The sequence below is a fragment of the Hippocampus bargibanti genome, linkage group LG13 (genome assembly GCF_051943395.1).
Source record: "Hippocampus bargibanti isolate YZ-2025 linkage group LG13, ASM5194339v1, whole genome shotgun sequence".
Classification (NCBI taxonomy): domain Eukaryota; kingdom Metazoa; phylum Chordata; class Actinopteri; order Syngnathiformes; family Syngnathidae; genus Hippocampus; species Hippocampus bargibanti.
In genome coordinates, this window is record NC_142746.1 from 17,791,708 (window position 1) to 17,810,618 (window position 18,911).

The 18,911-nt window shown below is 40.2% G+C and overlaps 2 protein-coding genes across 3 annotated transcripts in view; both read right to left on the reverse strand.

Moving 5' to 3' along the window:
• Positions 1 to 823: 823 nt before the first annotated feature.
• Positions 824 to 14,454, reverse strand: csgalnact2 (chondroitin sulfate N-acetylgalactosaminyltransferase 2). Of its 2 annotated transcripts, none has more exons than XM_089011737.1 (8): positions 14,328 to 14,454; positions 9,810 to 10,665; positions 7,445 to 7,661; positions 7,229 to 7,330; positions 6,965 to 7,143; positions 5,631 to 5,725; positions 4,140 to 4,221; positions 824 to 4,064 (listed from the first exon to the last, which is right to left on the reverse strand). In XM_089011737.1, the coding sequence occupies exons 2-8, from the start codon at positions 10,459 to 10,461 to the stop codon at positions 3,772 to 3,774; spliced, it is 1,620 nt and encodes a 539-aa protein (XP_088867863.1). In that variant the 5' UTR covers positions 10,462 to 10,665; positions 14,328 to 14,454; the 3' UTR covers positions 824 to 3,771. The 2 variants fall into 2 exon arrangements, with proteins under 2 accessions (XP_088867863.1, XP_088867864.1); XM_089011738.1 differs by lacking the exon at positions 14,328 to 14,454 and adding an exon at positions 10,800 to 11,057.
• Positions 14,455 to 15,003: 549 nt separating this feature from the next.
• ret (ret proto-oncogene receptor tyrosine kinase) overlaps positions 15,004 to 18,911 on the reverse strand; it is a 32,274-nt gene continuing 28,366 nt past the window's right edge. Inside the window, exons 19-21 of the mRNA XM_089012484.1 lie at positions 18,787 to 18,886; positions 17,220 to 17,367; positions 15,004 to 15,868 (exon numbers count right to left, since the gene is read on the reverse strand). Coding sequence (XP_088868610.1) covers positions 15,711 to 15,868; positions 17,220 to 17,367; positions 18,787 to 18,886 — 406 coding nt within the window. The 3' untranslated portion in view covers positions 15,004 to 15,710. The remainder of the gene's footprint in view (positions 15,869 to 17,219; positions 17,368 to 18,786; positions 18,887 to 18,911) is intronic.

Consider the following 18,911-nt stretch of genomic DNA (forward strand, 5'->3'; position numbering starts at 1 on the left):
TCACAAAGTTTTTGCTTTACGAACATTAACTTCGCAAGAATATGATCTTGGCATACAAACTAGTTTTCAGGAAACACACCGAGTGCCACAATGGCTGGCGGACTAGTTTTCAGCGGAACTGGACTACTTTTCCACACCCCCTTTCTTTGAGTACATACGTGTTATACGTGGTTTGCTAATCGAGTGGACTACATTTGCTATTATGGGACTGAAAAAGACCCCACCTCAGGCTAGTGTTCAGACGAAGAGGACATAAAAGAAAATGACGGTCGAGCAGAAGAAGATCAATGAGACTTAGCATCCCAGTACCAGTATGCTAAGTTGACCATTGCTACGCGTGGCTAAGGGTGTTTCTGTGTTGTCTAAGCAACGGTCTCAGGCAATAGAAGAGGTTGATAAACTGTTGATTTGGATTAACGAAAAACAGCTCGCAAGGGACAGTGTGAGTGAGGGTATTATTGCCGAGAAAGCACGGCAACTTCACTCAGATATCAAGAGGCAACTACATCAACTATCACAAAGGTAAATAAAATGACTTGATAAAACAGTACTGTTTATTTCTTTAATTACAATACAATAGCACATTTATTATACATAAAATAAGGTATATTTTGTGTAGTTTTAAGGCTTATTTTGTAGAAAATTATGTTTTATGGGGACCTGAAAATAGATTATTCTCATTTTTAATGGTTTCCTATGGGAAATTAATGTTTGGAAGACACACTTTTTGCCTTACACTTTCTCGGAACCAATTAAGTTCGCAAACTGAGGTATCACTGTAATTGGATGCTGTTTTGCCTTTGTTTAACACAATGTCAATGTGTTTGTATTTGTCTCAAATTAAGAAAAGCGACCGCTGTTGTAGATTTAAAGAAATGACATGTTTATTGTAACATTTTATAGTATAAATTATACAGCTGGACAATGAAAAGGAATGTTGTGCACTAGTCAATAAAATGGCAAAAGATAGCAACAAAGTAGCAGCAGTTTTTTTTTAATAAATCCTTCTCTGAGTCCAATGGGAAAAAAATTGTTCGATAAATCATTTTCTTGCATGTTTTCTTAGTGTTCAGTTGCTTGGATTAGCGGAAGACAATATATACCACCCAAATTACCGTATTTTCCGGTGTATAAGGCGCACCCAAAAGCCTTCATTTTTTTCAAAACGACCCTGCGATGTATATGGAGATATGCCTTATATGTTAAGTATATATTATATTTGGGAAACTTATTCATTGAAAGTGCGGCTTATACTGTATATGGAAAAACTTTGAAAATACACCACTCATTGGGGGTGCACCTTATACTCTGGTGCGCCTTATACATCATAAAATAGGGTAACTATTTTTGAGTTACTTTCACATTCAAGACGATCACACAGAACATCGCCACCCCCGCCTTGAAGCATTTTTCTGGCCTTCTGTGTTGACCTCATACAGCGAACAAATGAACAGTTAACATGACCTGTGGAACTGAAGTGAAAGAGTCCGCAGGAATTAAAACATCACAACATGGGCATGAGAAAATCAATTTACACGAATAAAAGACATTTACAACAAAAAAATATATTTACAAGAATGTAGCGCTCCAACGTAGTCATGTACTGTGTATAAATACTGCCAAAAAGCCCCGAATGTGAAAAAAAAAACATGTTTCAGAGATTAAAAATTCGGGTGCCTTCGTACCCGACATTAGTTTTACATGCTCACGTTTGATCTTTGCACCTTCAACAATCACATTAACATGCTCTTTTCTATTAAAGGACAACCGACATCATTTTTTTGTTTCCTAACTGACATCACAAAAACGTTTTATAGAATCTAAAATACCCAAAACACACAGCCTGATATTTTTAGTCAAATGCAACACACCAATAAAAATGAGTTGAAGTGTCCCACAACTACTTCAAATTGACCTCAGAAAGTTTCAGAAGGCCACACCCCCTTTTTCGTGACATCACGCCAAGACGTCTTGCCTTGCTCGAGAATCAAAACAATGGCTTCAGATTCGGAGAAGATGCTTTCTTGTTACTCATCCAGTTATGAATATGATTCAAATAGTTCTGAAGAGGAAAGCATACATGTTTGCAATCAATTAAAGAATTTATTTGGGCCATTTTGAGGCAACATTGGGGGACAATCTCTCACAAAAAAGAGGTACAAAATGGCGACCAGCTCCGGTGAGGAATGAATCAGCCCTTTTCCACAGGCTGATATATTCCTTCCATGGAGTTTGCCTCCCTCTGCTGCCGGCTTTTGGGTGTAAGACATGGTTAAAAAAAAAAACAGTACAGCAAAATACATTGACGTGATGGAAAGACGCTACAATGCGTCTTTTTTACGGTGAGGAGGCGGTCCTTTTCTGACGTCACGTACGGACTCGTCACCAACTCAAAAACAAGACTTCCTGAATATTCAGCGCGAGTCTTAAAAGGTAAAATACAGCTATGTGCGGCGGAATCTTTGTAAAATACGCTCAGTAGAAGTCATTTGAAGTGATTTTACAAATTATGGACACAACTTGTCCGGAGGCGTCGGTTGTCCTTTAAGAAGGTGACTGACTGTCACAGAAAATTAAAAAAAAGGTCCCATTCATCAATCAGCTAATAAATAAGAATACTAACTGAACAATATGGCTCCACAATTAATATGAAAAGTTGATTTCTCCCAATTTGCGAAAATAAATAACTGGGATTGAAATCCAAGAAGTGGAATTTCACCTTTGTTTGGGAAATGTCAACATGACCGACTGCTGAAATCTATTGACTGAGGATTACAGTTAAAAAGGATTACAATAGGATTACAATAAAATTGACTCAAAATCTGCAAAAAAATGAGCTGCGAATTGGGCATTTTCAGAAAGTCCCGCCCCCAGTTCGTGACGTCATGCCAAGACGTCTTGCATTGCTAGTGAATCAAGACAATGGCTTCAGATTCGGAGAATATGCTTTCTTGTTACACATCCAGTTATGAATATGATTCAAATAGTTCTGAAGAGGAAAGCATACATGTTTGCAATCGATTAAAGTATTTATTCCGTGCCATTTTGAGGCAACATTGGGGGGAAATGTCTCACCCAAAAAGAGGCAGAAAATGTCCAGCTCCTGTGAGGAATGAATCAGCCCGTTTCCACAGGCTGATAAATTCCTTACATGGAGCTTGGACGCCCTCTTCTGGCTCTTTCTGGTGCAACACGAGATTTTCAGACCAAGCAAGCATTGACGTGATGGAAGGACTGCTACAATGTGTCCTTTTTTTCCGGTCAGGGGCGTTCCATCAGTGACGTCACGTACGGACTCGTCACCAACTCAAAAACAAGACTTCCGGAATATTCAGCGCGAGTCTTAAAACGTTAAATACAGATATATGCGGTGGAATCTTTGTAAAATACGCTCAGTAGAAGTCATTTGAAGCCATTTTACAAATTATGGACACAACTTGTCCGGAGACGTCGGTTGTCCTTTGAAGGTAGCTCAGCAACTGCGAGAACTATGTTGGGGTCAGGGGTTGTCGGGTTCATTTCACAGCAAGTAAAAGATCAAAACCTGCAAGGCGGAAAAACATGCTTTTTTTTTTTAGAAAACGTGTACAAAACGCAGCAGGGTTACAAAAAAGCAATGACGTTGTTCATCTGCTCTTTTTTTTTTTTAGTTTCCCGCAGCTCAACTCGCCACGTCATTGTTCTTCGTACATTCAATTCGTCTGCAGCTGTGCGTTAAAAATGTCAGCGTCTCACGGGGCTTTTTCGCTGACGACGTGCGGCGAAAGCTGCTCAGTCGTCCGCTTTGTTCTGAGGCTTAAAAGCCTGTTTGCGGAGGTGAGCCTCGATCTCGTCCCGGAATACCAGCATTCCCAGGTAAGAGTGCGAGGCCTCGTTCATGGCTTTGGATTGGATGCACATGCGATACTGTTCCGGGGTCAACTCGTCGGCGCACTGTTTTTCGTGCCATAGGTGAAAAAGAGTGGACACCGGAGTCCGGACCACCACCAGGTCACTGCGAAGATACTTCCTGTATAAATGGACGTCTTCAACGCCCCAGCCTTTCACTTCCAGATCAAAACCACCTGAAAGAAGGAAAATAATAAGTAAAACCGTGTGGGGAAACGGCCGAGTAAGACATAAAAAAAACGTGCTCTTACCAATACTTAGGAAATCCGAGCGATATTGACACGTCATACCGAAGCCGAAATCTCTCCAGAAACCAGCGTCTTTTTTGTGAACCTGTTTCAAACACACATTTATGCTTCACAGTCTTTTATTAACTCATTCATTTATTTGCCAGACGTGAGCAAAAATGCGTCTTCGGTTAAAGCCACGTGATTGGTCAAGAACGCAGCAGTGAGGGGAGGTGGTTTAAACATTAAAGAGACAGGCAGATGACAGTGAGAGAGTTTCAACTTTAATAGTTCAAAGGCAGAGTGTAGACTGCAAGGTTAAAATATCCCATCAATCAGGATAAACAAACAACCTCAGAAGCCATCTGTACACTTGATGCAAAAAGCTATCAACCCAGCTAAACAGAACACAATTGATGAGGAACTAGATAAAATTATCACAGAGAAAGCATCTACAAGGGATCATTCCTCAAGATGTTGAAAGAAGTGTTTAATGCTGATGAAACCGGCAACTCCATTCCATCAAGCCATCAACGACCATCACAAAGGTAAATAAAACGACTTTATTATGCAATACAGTTTATTTCTTTAAATATAATACCATAGCACATTTATTATACATAAAATAATGGATATTTTGCGTAGTTTTAAGGCTTAGAAAATTAGAACGTAGAAAATTATGTTTTATGGGGACCTGGGAACTGATTCTTCTCATTTTAATGGTTTCCTATGGGAAATTAATTTTTGGGATACACACTTTTCGCCTTACACACTAAGTTCGTAAGCCAAGGTATCACTGTATTGAGTTTTAGGACTACATAAACATTCAAGTGAAGCGTAAGAAACCTTAGACCACTGGTGTCAAAGTCAAGGCCCGAGGGCCAAATCCGGCCCGCCACACTATTTTGTTCGGCCCGGGAAAGCAAATCTAATTTGTGAAATTCCATGATTCTAGCTAAAGTACCAACAAAAAATTCTAATTGTCATACATAAACCACAGTAACACAGTAAGTCATTATTTATGACTTCAAATTTGAAAAATAGACATTTATCAATTTGTTGTGCGCTCTATATGTAATATAAGGAGTGGATGAAACCTTCTATTGGCTTCTCCAAATTCATAATGGCCCCCCCCCGAGAGAAAACCGGAACTACAATGTGGACCGGGGCTAAAAATGACTTTAACACACCTGCCTTAACTCTCTTCTTTCATTAAAAAAAGAGTTAATTTCAAAATTATATGGGTCTGGAGTTATATGAGCTTGAAATGAGGGCGGCCGTCCAAAATATAATGCAATAGATACATGTTAGTTTATATAGTGTTGAAGCTGGAACAAAGCACTAACATGGAAACGAGGGAAATGCTGCCCTCTTATGAAACCGAAAAGCATTGCGAGATGTCATGGCCAGTGCTTTATCGGCACTCAAACAAGGAAAAAAAGCTTGAACAAATTCAGGGATGAGTTAATGTAAAAATGGCAGGATCAGACTGTATTCACTCATCAAAGTTCTTACCAGCTGAAGTTCAACAGGTGGCGCCAACTCGAAATTTCCATAAACTATGGCAGGATTGTACAGACTAAACACCACCGGATAGAAGACTTTCTTATCTACAAAATGGAAAGAAGCAGAATGTTTAATCGCAAATGTTTCCCCTGTCGTCAATTCAAATGACAGATGATTAACTCATTCACTGCCAGATGTGCAAAGATGTACTACTCTTGACCCAAAAGATGCTTCCGACACTGCACCAATGTTTTCTCCCGAAAGAGGAGTGTGTAATAAGTATTTTTTTTTTCATATGCTAGGGTTCATTTAGCTGGCTATCTATTAGCTATCTATTTACTATCTATTCGCTAACTGGCCGGCAAGCTAGCTATCAGGCTGCCTATCTATTAGTTATATAGCTAATTGTCTAGCTGCCTATCTATTGGCTATCTATTAGCCAACTGGCCGGCTAGCTAGCTATCTGGCTGGCTATCTATTATATATAGCTAGTTGTCTAGCTGACTATCTATTAGCTATCTATTAGCGAACTGGCCAGCTAGCTAGCTATCTGGCTGGCTATCTATTAGTTATATAGCTAATTGTCGGTGACTGTAAAGTTCCCTTGAGAGCTTTGAAAGGCGCTTAGTTATCTAGCTAGTTGTCTAGCTGGGCTATGTATTGGCTATCTATTAGCTATCTATTAGCGAACTGGCTGGCTAGCTAGCTATCTGGCTGGCTATCTATTAGTTACCTAGCTAGTTGTCTAGCTGGCTATCTATTAGCTATCTATTAGCAAACTGGCCGGCTATCTATTAGCGAACTGGCCAGTTAGCTATATATCTGTCTAAATATCTATTAGTTATATAGCTAGTTGTCTAGCTGGTTATCTATTGGCTATCTATTAGCTAGCTAGATTTCTATCTATTTACTTCCGGGTTGAGTGAACGCTGGCGCGTGTGGCTGCTGCTGCTCACCCATAGAAAAACTGATCCTGTGACTGAAAAGTATCCTTGAGAGTTTTGAAAGGCGCTTATAAATGAAATGTATTATTATTACTATTATTATTATTATTAATTATATGGCTGGGGAGTTATATGAGCTTGAAACGAGGGCAGCTGTCCAAAATACAATGCAACACACACATTAACAACAACTAAAGCTGGAACAAAGCGCTAATATGGAAATAAGGGAAACACTGCCCCTTGTGGAAAGTAATAAACATTGCCAGAGGCCATAGCCAGCGCTTTATCGACACCCAAACAAGAAAAACCAAAACCCAAACAAATTCGAGAATGGCGCTCTACGTCATCTTTTCCATTCCCAAATAAATTTGTGAATGTTAGTGAATGAGTGAAGCATACTTGGATGTGCGTGGAGACGACACGTATTCAGGAAGTCCAATGTGAAATGGATGTCCACGTCGCAGAAAAACATCAGAACGTCGCCTTTTGTCCAAGCGCGTGCGCCGATATCCAGGCCACGCCCTCGGGAGAAATCCTCCTCCACCGGGATCAGAGTGTAATTAGAGAAACTCTCCTCTCTGTAAAAAAAAAAAAAAAAGATAGATTCTTTATCCCCTTTCCACGTTGATTGACCATATCTTGTTGTGAGTAAAAAGGACAAACCTTGACATTGTTTCCAAAGATGACTTGACCTCTCGGAGCCCCTCATGGCCAAAATAAACAACAGTGAGGTAAACTCTCTTGTCCTGCTGTACACACACTTCCCTAAAAAGAGTCAGCGTTACATATCGTTGCTACGGTGCTAATTACGAGAACAAGCAGATGGGCGAGTATGGAAAGAACAAGCGAAAACATGTCAAAAGAATCAAATGGTCACACCTGAAGTTGTGTAAGAACTGTAAAAAAGTTTCTGCTCTGCCCGACAGCGGCACAATAATGTTGATGATCATTTCCGTTGTGTCAACTGTCATGCTTCTGACTTTCATCAGTGGGCCAAAAGGCCTGAAGAGGGTGACGTGGCGGAAGGTGCTGGATTCCTTTTTGGCAAAGAAGAGCTCGTAAAGTGATCCTTTGTCCCGTTCCGTTCTGTACATGCCTGCCGATCGAGAACAAGATGAAGGGGAGTAGTGTGGATGTGACACACAAGCACATTTGCATTTGTGCAAAAAATAAAAAAAAAAGCTCATTTTAAAAGGACAACCGACGCTTCCGGACAAGTTGTGTCCATAATTTGTCAAATCACTTCAAATGAGTTCTACTGAGCGTATTTTACAAAGATTCCACCACATATAGCTATATTTTACGTTTTAAGACCCCCACTGAATATTCAGGAAGTCTTGTTTTTGAGTTGGTGACGAGTCCGTATGTGACGTCACTGAAGGAACGCCCCTGACCGAGAAAGCGACACACAATGCATTTTGGGTACTTTGTTTGGTCTGAAAACTTCGTGTTGATCCGTGTTGATGGCGAAATTAGAAGGAAAACACATAAATAACGCAATGGTGAATCGTGAATCGTGTATTGCACCAAGACTACTATTTGATACTAGTTGACACAAATTCCCAGCAGACAAATCAGCCCATTTCCAACGGAGCTTGGGCGCCATCTTGTGCATTTTCTGGGGACGCTACATTGGAGTCCTGACGGCTCGAATTGATACGGAAGTCGATTTCAGGACATTTATGCTTTCCTCTTCAGAACTATTTGAATCATATCCATAACTGGATGAGTAACAAGAAAGCATCTTCTCCGAATCTGAAGCCATTGTTTTGATTCTAAAGCAAGGCAAGACGTGAATGGGTTAAATTAAAGAATGACACCAAATGCAGGGAAAAGGCGTTTTGCGATATAATTTATCGATAGACAGTCACACACGAAAACGGTGACATTTCATTTAGAAGCACCTTTCAAAACTCTCATGGTCACTTTACAGTCACAGGATACAGTCGCTAATAGATAGCTACCTAGCCAGCCAGATAGCTAAACGATAGCTAGCAAGCCAGCTAGACAGCTAATAGATAGCTAACAGATAGCAAATATATAGTGAAGTAGCTAGGTAGCTAATATAGTAATAATTTTGTTGTGTTTTGACTTCAAGATGGCGCCGCGAGAATGAATCAAAAACTAATTCATATTGGCATTTTCCGTGTTGTCAATTTGAAATAAATTCCCCATGTATTTGAATAGTTAGCTTATCGATAGACAGTCACACACGAAAACGGTGACATTTCATTTAGAAGCACCTTTCAAAACTCTCATGGTCACTTTACAGTCACAGGATACAGTCGCTAATAGATAGCTACCTCGCCAGCCAGATAGCTAAACGATAGCGAGCTAGATAGCTAGCAAGCCAGCTAGACAGCTAATAGATAGCTAACAGATAGCAAATATATAGTGAAGTAGCTAGGTAGCTAATATAGTAATAATTTTGTTGTATTTTGACTTCAAGATGGCGCCGCGAGAATGAATAAAAAACTAATCCATATTGGCATTTTCTGTGTTGTCAATTTGAAATAAATTTCCCGTGTATTTGAATAGTTAGCTTATCGATAGTCACGCATGAAAACGGTGACATTTCATTTAGAAGCACCTTTCAAAACTCTCATGGTCACTTTACAGTGACAGGATACAGCCGCTAATAGATAGCTACCTAGCCAGCCAGATAGCTAAACGATAGCTAGCTAGATAGCTAGCAAGCCAGCTAGACAGTTAATAGATAGCTAACAGATAGCAAATATATAGTGAAGTAGCTAGGTAGCTAATATAGTAATAATTTTGTTATGTTTTGACTTCAAGATGGCGCGAGAATGAATCAAAAACTAATTCATATTGGCATTTTCCGTGTTGTCAATTTGAAATAAATTCGCAATGTATTTGAATAGTTAGCTTATCGATAGACAGTCACACACGAAAACGGTGACATTTCATTTAGAAGCACCTTTCAAAACTCTCATGGTCACTTTACAGTCACAGGATACAGTCGCTAATAGACAGCTACCTCGCCAGCCAGATAGCTAAACGATAGCTAGCTAGCAAGCCAGCTAGACAGCTAATAGATAGCTAACAGATAGCAAATATATAGTGAAGTAGCTAGGTAGCTAATATAGTAATAATTTTGTTGTGTTTTGACTTCAAAATGGCGCGAGAATGAATCAAAAACAAATTCATATTGACATTTTCCGTGTTGTCAATTTGAAATAATATCCCCGTGTATTTGAATAGTTAGCTTCAATCAATGCGATACCTTCTATGAAATGGCTCTCCTTGTAGGCTTGTCTCCGCACGGTCAGGTCATCCTCCACGCCGTCCTCCTCATCGGGGTTGTTGATGATTTCCAACGCGGCCTCGATGACCTCCACCAGTTCATCCCGCCGATCTTTACGAACGGGTTTCTCCTCCGGGTGACGCGTCAGTCCCATTTCCAGCTGGTAAACCTTGGACGAGGTGAAGCTCTCAAACGGCACCAGCGCGTACTCGCTGGGCAGGCGGGCCCCCGTGTTGACCTCGGCTTTGTCGATCTGAGAGTGAAGGAAGTCTAACAGATCTCCGGGCTCTTGCTCCTTGTTCTCAGCTAATCCCTGCGCCTCGGGGAGTTCCTTCTTCTCCTGCAGGAGCTTCAGCTTCTCGCTCATTTCCTGCAGCTCCTGCTTGAGTTGCACAATCTGCCGTTTCAAGCTGGCGGCGCGGTTCAGGTGGCGCTCCTCTTGCTCTTGCAGCAAGGCCTGGTAGTACTCCTTTCCGTAGGGTTCGCCCGCGATCCCGGGAAGGACCAGGCTGACGTCGGGTTGAGGGGTGCACTCCAGCAGATAGGCGAAAAACAGCAGAACCAGCAGGAGGAAAAGGCTCAGGAAGAGCCAACGGACCCGGCCGTGGAGCAGCAATCCCCGTCTGGGCATTACGCTCTCATACAAGTTCCAGCTGGACAAGTCTGCATTCCGTTTCTTCTCTCACGCTCTCTTTGACATCACTTTGGTCAAAATTCGGGGTACACTCGGCACAGGTAACATTTTAGATTGGTTCTGGCTAGACATTTCCCGGACAAACTAATTCTGGTTGAACCTTTGGCTAAAATATTCCCATGTAAATCCATCGATCGTCACCTGGGGAAGAGAAAGGAAAAAAAAAACACATGAAGATTTAATATGAAGGGGTTATTAATCAAAACTGGAGAAAATAAGCATTTTCACAATAAATTTTATGGAAATTGTTTATCACAGAGGATGATTTATGTTACCTCCTAAATCACACTACCAGGCTGACGCCAGTTACATAACACTAGAGTCAAACAGCACAAGACTACGAAATCGCCAGAAAACAAACAAACGAGCACACACACACACACACACACACACACACACACACACACACACACACACACACACACACACACACACACACACACACACACACACACACACACACACACACACACACACACACACACACACACACACACACACACACACACACACACACACGCACAGACACAGACACACTCACGCACACGCAAACACTTCTCTGAAACAGACTCAAGTCCTGCTACGACCGTTAATACAACACAATATAAATTTGCAGGAAGCTACTTCCTGCTAAACAGAGTGGTTAACAAAATAAAAGCGCACGTATAGGAACACTATAACAGCAATGTTGTTGAATTCAGGAGATGATACAAGGGGGACACAACACTGTGACCACAAACTTACAATTATATGAGTCGTATTAAAGGACAACCGACGTAACTGACATTAGAAAAACGTTTTATAGCATCTAAAATACCCAAAACACGCAGTATGATATTTTTAGTCAAATGCAAAACACCAATAAAAATGACTTAAAGTGTCCAAAATCTGCAAAAAAATTGAGCTGCGAATTGGGCATTTTCAGAAAGTACCGCCCCCAGTTCGTGACATCACGCCAAGACGTCTTGCATTGCTAGCGAATTCAAAACAATGGCTTCAGATTCGGAGAATATGCTTTCTTGTTACTCTTCCAGTTATGAATATGATTCAATTAGTTCTGAAGAGGAAAGCATACATGTTTGCAATCGATTAAAGAATTTATTCGTGCCATTTTGAGGCAACATTGGGGTGAAATCTCTCACACAAAAAAAAGAGGCACAAAATGGCGATCTCCTGTGGCCACCTCCGTTTTCACAGGCTGATAAATTCCTTATATGGCGCTTGGTCGCCCTCTTCTGGCCTTCTGGCGGCTTTTGGGTACAGCAATATACATTGACGTGATGGAAGGACCGCTACAATGCGTCTTTTTTACGGTCATGGGGCGGTCCTTTAGTGACGTCACGTACGGACTCGTCACCAACTCAAAAACAAGACTTCCTGAATATTCAGCGCGAGTCTTAAAACATAAAATATAGCTATATGCGGTGGAATCTTTGTAAAATACGCTCAGTAGAAGTCATTTGAAGCCATTTTACAAATTATGGACACAACTTGTCCGGAGACGTCGGTTGTCCTTTAAATATTCTATCGTCACAACTATAATAACACCCAGCTTTGATTGAAACAGAGCAGTTGTAGTTTGCAGTGCAACTGCATCATCACGAGAGCGGTGCCCTCTATTTCTCACTCAGAGACAAAAATACACAGAAAGTGTGTCTCAATTGTGTAAAGGTTAGTCTTGAAGGTCATCTAATCAAGCTCGCATTAGAGCGGTGCAATTCTTCAAACCTGACAGCTTCGGAGTAAATTTGTAGCATGGCTACAACAAAAAAAAGCACACAAAGAAGGAAGTGGAGTCTATCAGTCTAATTCTTATGTACAGCTTGACAACATAATTATTTTGAACATCTTTCAACATGACATTGCATTTTATTCATGTTTTTTTTTTTTATTGATCAAGAGAAAAGAAACAGGAGTGGTTGTTTGACATGTGGTAAATCAACAGGGTTTCTTTTCATGTGAACTTTGTGGGTGGAGCGGCAGCAACTTTTTGAACAGTGACGCAGCAGGAGCGTTTACCCAGTGTGGAGCGAAGGCTAGCCAATTGCAGGACACACACGTAGACATTCCGCCGTGACAATTATACCACTGGACAATTTAGAGTCTTCAATTGCGCAACATGCATGTTTTGTTTTGTTTTGTTTTTTGGAATGTAGAAGAACACAGGGGGACACACAATCGCACAATGAGCCCTGAAAACCATGAAGTGTGAAACAGACAAAACATGATATGAAGAAAAAAAAACACACAAAGCCAGTGTGGATTTAGACATAAAGAGAGAGCGAGATGATAAACGCATTTCAGACTTGACATCTTTAAAACCTCAAAATTCACTTGTACGTGAATCGGACGTGATCTTAGTTTTACTCCCTGGTGCTTTGTACTATCTTTGTGACTGCTTTATTTCCTGTATATGATAGTTGGCCATGTTAAGCGCTTTGTTACAGCTTCAGTTGTTGTTAAAGCACGATATGAATCAATATGTATCGTATTGTATAGACGTTTAAAGGACAACCGACGTCTCCGGAAAAGTTGTGTCCATAATTTGAAAAATGGCTTCAAATGACTTCTACTGAGCGTATTTTAAAAAGATTCTACCGCATATAGCTATATTTTACGTTTTAAGACTCGTGCTGAATATTCCGGAAGTCTTGTTTTTTGAGTTGATGACGAGTCCAGACGTGACGTCACTGAAGGAACGCCCCTGACCGAAAAAAAAAAAAGGAAACATTGTAGCAGTCCTGCCATCACGTCTGAAAACCTTTGGTCTGAAAACCTCATGTTGCACCAGAACGAGCCAGAAGAGGGCGTCCAAGCTCCATGTAAGGAATTTATCAGCCTGTGGAAACGGGCTGATTCATTCCTCACAGGAGCTCGCTGGACATTTTCTGCCTCTTTTTGGGTGAGACATTTCCCCGCAATGTTGCCTCAAAATGGCACGGAATAAATTCGTTAATCGATTGCAAACATGTATGCTTTCCTCTTCAGAACTATTTGAATCATATTCATAACTGGATGTGTAACAAGAAAGCATATTCTCCGAATCTGAAGCCATTGTTTTGATTCTCCAGCAATGCAAGACGTCTTGGCGAGACGTCACGAACTGGGGGCGAGACTTTCTGAAAATGCCCAATTCACAGCTCAATTTTTTGCAGATCTTGGACACTAAGTCATTTTTATTGGTGTTTTGCATTTGAATAAATCTATCATACTGCGTGTTTTGGGTATTTTAGATGCTATAAAACGTTTTTCTGATGTCAGTTAGGAAACAAAAAAGTCACGTCGGTTGTCCTATAATTATCCATAGCTCTGACCAGTCCTGGATGTAACTTAAGGCAAGCACATTTGAAAGTGGATGATGGATGGACTTCAGTCAGGTAGTTTATCTACTGTACATTACATACAGTACCCGCCATATACAGCAGGTAATTAGTGCAGTGACGTGCAGTCAGTGGAGGCAGGTGAGGCAGTGCCTCACCTGTCATCATGGAAAGCTGTCATGTTAATATCAAATGAACCAGTGACGCCACAGTGTCAGGTGAAATGTATCATATTGTGATCACTAATATATACACATAATGCATATGAGGGATCGTGGTTTAGGACTAACGACGTTTACAATTGCCTATTAAATAAAAGGCGACGTGAATCAGTCATCAATTATTCTGAACTATCCAAACCGGAAGACGCCTAGGTTATGCGGTTGGCTTCGCGACGTTGGGTTATCTCTACGGTTTCCAGTAATTTGTCTGTCAATAAAACGTCCCGCAAGGCAATTCTGTCGTGCATAGCCAGATACTCACGTCATCTTGTACGTGTCCCTCGTCGTTTGTTCTTGAAGCTGGAGGTTAGGAGGGAAACCCAGAGTGAGGGGGAGCCTGTGTTGCAAAATGCCACGGAGCAAAAAGAAAGAGTTTGCCACCACTTCCGGTTCGCACGAGCCAATAGAAGTCATAGACGTCACACTACACGTTGACGCTCGAGAACATAACACAATATAATTTAATACTAATAATAAAATAATACAGAAAATACACGATGTCAATGTAGTGTTAATAGCGATTGTTTGTGTCTTCTAGCGGAAATGGACATGGGACATTTCCAACAACGCATATAGATCCTATAGTTTCCTATCCCATTGTACTGTACTGACTGGACTGACATTGTTTCAGTTGTATTTTAGATCCAATTTAATTTATCGATTCAGTTCGACATTTGAATTCAAATTGATTCGTCGGATTCATTTATTTCACATTCAGAAACAGAATGCGTTTTGAATTACAACACGTGAAATTAAGAACCGTGTACAGTACACAGGTACTGCTGCACGGAGAAAGTACTACCCGGTATTGAGAAATACGTACAGTACTACTAACTAAAAATAATTATATAATCACTGTGATCCATTATTATTTTTTTTAATATTCGTCTCGCCCTCCCTCATAAAAAAAGAAAACGCAGCATTAATATATTGTACATTTGTATTGTTTATTAATTGTAACAAAGCAATGATAGCACTCATTAGTTTACATACGTTTTTTTTTTCCATTTACGTTTGTTTTTACGGGAGAAAAAAATGTCTAAATGGTCACAATTTCAAACAAAGTCATACAATTTTACGGACATTTTTCTTATAATAAAAATAATAATAAAATAAAAATACAGTAAAAGTAAGGAGTCAGTTTTACCTTAGTTTGGAAATGTTTATGAAACATTGTGTAGGTAGAACAGATAATTAGTCTTTGGATAGAGTAAGGACCACAGTCCTTCAAGGTAGAAATGTCACTTTTTTTTCTCTTCCACGCAGTTCCAGCTGTTTACAGCAGATGATGGTAAGGGTGTTCCCTTTAATTCCTGGGCTGGAACATTATCTTCACAGTAGCATATGAATATTTGGAAGCTAGTGTTGAAGCGGCACAGGCACTTAAAAGACATTGACACTGGCATACAATCTGGTACAACAGTCATGCAGTGATACAACGTGGCCAACATGACTGTGAAGTAATAATTAACACACATAAGAGTTGAATGAAACATGGACGACTTTAATCCACTTAGTTTCACAGAAAAAAAAGACCTCAGTTTGAATAACAGAAATAAAAGGGAACTTTAGCTTCAGATTATATATACATGTATATATATATATATATATATACAGTTTTATAGAAATATACATCTTGTCACATCTAGCTATCGGGCTTGTCCACGGTTTTTGCGGATGAAGGCAAAGCCATCCAGTTTGCATAAACACTATCATTGGCATATCTTGTAAAGACTGGATTAGTGGCATCATGTCTGTTGAGCGGTACCGGGCTCTTCTCGGGCCAGTTCGGGTATGACATGCCTAAAAATGAGAACACATCATTTTTCTGCACTCGGTAAAAGATAAGCAGCGTGCAGACGGCAAGGCTTTTAAATTAAACTCTGTAGTGGTTTGGCGGCTTGGAGGAGGTGGTTTGGGGGGGGGGGGGTGATAAGCGAATGGTTGTTGGTCAGGAATTAAAGTTGACAGACATGTCGGTTATACCCTGATCACCATTATCAATGGAAGGTCTTTGTAATGCATCAAGGGATGGCTTAATATTGCATTAGCAACTTTCGGTTGATTGAAGTAACATCACCAAAGAGTTGCACTCAAAAGCCTTACTGTGTCTCCATTAAGTAATCATTATAGAGTAACAGCTACACATGGAAAAAGCAATGAGAATTTAAGACAATCTGAAATTCAAACAACATGTCGTGATTGATTCAGTGAGGACCTGTTTCAAATGTCACCGGTTTTCGGTTTCAGTGGCAAAAAAAGAGGATTTAATGACTCCAAAAACTTAAAACAAACATTAGAAAAAAAAAATATATATATACCCAGGTGACATCCGACTTACGACCGGCTCGACTTACGACCACCCGTACTTACGATCACGACCTCCAGACCCTATTTTTAACATTTTAATTCTACGCCTGGCACCGCAATGCGCTAGCAGGCCGGCAACGTGTACGACAATTTTGGCCAGCCAGCCAGCCAGCATCTCACTCTCGCACAGCAATCGACCGTGTGATCGCACCAGAGGGGCGGAGTTTGCGAGTCACTTAGCCTCCAAGTCTCTATTCAACATTTTGAATGGATTTCAACTTACGATCATTCTGACTTACGACCGTTTGGTCGGAACGGAACTCTTTCGTAAGTCGGATGTAACCTGTACCTGAAAAAATATCGATATAACTGGACTATCGATATATCCAATCCTGCGGCATGTAAATTTTCTCCTTGCGTTCATAGAAATAGTATCGTAATAAGCAGTACTATCGATATAACCGATATCGATATAATGGGACTTTACTGTGTGTGTGTGTGTGTGTATATATATATATATATATATATATATATATATGATGTAAAATAAAGTTAGTGAAGGGGGAATGGTGTTAATTAAAAGGATGGGTGCATTCAGTATTTACAAATGTTTGAGGTCAGCGTTCGTGTACATTAGAAGCAGGTCCAAATAAAACAGAATGCAAGACAACAAATAGCCTTGTATCTCTCTGAGCTTCTACTTCACGATGAAATGGTCAGGAATAAACATGCCCAGATCACAGTCTCACACACACTTGACGATAGAAAGCCAAACACAACTTGCTAAAACAGAGGGCTTGTTTGCCCTGTTTCTAAAATCGAGTAAATGCATGGGAAATTCTACCATAGAGCTTGTTTTCAATCCAAGTGGAGGGGAGGGTTCGAGGGATAGGGGCGTTATTACAGTCCACAAGTGGCGTGTCTTCTTCGGAGAGTGCGTCATCGTATAGTAGGGCATCAGCAGGAGTGGACGCTGCCAGGTCCAGGTAATCCTGACAAAAGTAGATCAAGGTGTGATTAGACTGATTAGGTGGGGTGGACTGAGTGTTTTTTTTTAATCTCTCTGCAGTCATTAAGCTACAACTTGTTCAAACAAAGTCTACAACTCTGTTTGAATAAGATAGAATTCGAGTGCAGTGCGTCTTTTCCATTTTTTGTTATTAACCCATTCACTGCCATTCCCGATTTTTTTTCAGGAATTAAAAATTTAACGTGGGGCCCCATTTCCGAATTTGTTCGGGTTTTTGTTTTTCCTGCTGGGACTGCCGATGAAGCGCTCGTCAGCAATGTTTTCGCCTTCCACAAGAGGGCAGCATTTACAATTTTTCCATGTTAGCGCTTTGTTCCAGCTTCAGTTGTTGTTAAAGCGCTATATAAACCAATATGTATGTATTGCATTGTATTTTGGACAGCCGCCCCCATTTCGAACTCATATAACTCCATACCCATACAACTTAAGAATTAACTCTTTTTTTACGATGAAAGAAGAGAGTCTAAGGTTTCTTACGCTGCATTGAATGCTTATGTAGTCCTAAAACTCAATATTCTGTGGGTCCTGGAATTTGAGTGACAATGACAAAAACCCTGGCAATTGAGTGGACACACTTATGCAAATGTATGGCAGTGAATGAGCTAAAAAAGATTTTATTTAAAAAATGGTTTTAAAAGTTAGCGGTCGAACAAAGGTTGCCTTAGGTTAAGTAACACTGCTTTTTTTTGCATTGTACTTTTACAATACAATATACATATTACCTGACAACATGAGTTTCTAATCGATGAAAAGGTTTCTTTAGCCGTCATCTGTACTTCTTTGAAGGTGTCGGACATTTCGATTCTTATCCAAGAAGCTTCGTCAGCAAACTAAAGTCTTACTGGTAGTTTCGGCCCTATATATATATATATATATATATATATATATATATATCTCCCTACTGTCCAGACGTGGCGGTGCCGGACTCTGCTATGATTGGTCCCTGCTCTCACCGCCACGCCTGGACAGTAGGGATATATATATATATATATATATATATATATATATATATATATATATATATATATATATATATATATATATATATATGGCCGAAACTACCAGTAAGACTTTAGTTTGCTGACGAAGCTTCTTGGATAAGAAGCGAAACGTCCGACACTTTCCAAGAAGTACAGATGACGGCTGAAGAAACCTTTTCATCGATGGACCATTCCTGTACGACTGAGAGCTTACACAGACATGAGTTTATAAGATTAATTTACTACCACATACATATATTTTATTTTTTACTCGGGTCAATAATTAAAAATGGACACAACAATCCTCATTGTAAGCGAACGTGATCAGCCAGTCAGTGAAGAAAAATATGCGCATTATTTATGCTCTTATAGGACATTTGATTGGTAATTCTTCACCATACCCGACTTTTAACCATCATCTTTTCCAGTTCTTTGCTGATGTCAGAGAATGTTGGCCTTTTGTCTGATTCTTGTTTCCAGCATCGACCCATAAGATTATACCTGCAAAGGAAATGTTTTTTCCCAT

Excerpts from the sequence above, each read along its gene's own strand:
- csgalnact2 (XM_089011737.1), bottom strand. The coding sequence starts at position 10,461 with ATGCCCAGACGGGGATTGCTGCTCCACGGCCGGGTCCGTTGGCTCTTC. Across the intron at positions 4,222-5,630 it reads CACCTGTTGAACTTCAGCTG|GTTCACAAAAAAGACGCTGG; the intron begins GTAAGAACTTTG and ends TGTTTGAAACAG. Across the intron at positions 4,065-4,139 it reads CTCGGATTTCCTAAGTATTG|GTGGTTTTGATCTGGAAGTG; the intron begins GTAAGAGCACGT and ends TCCTTCTTTCAG.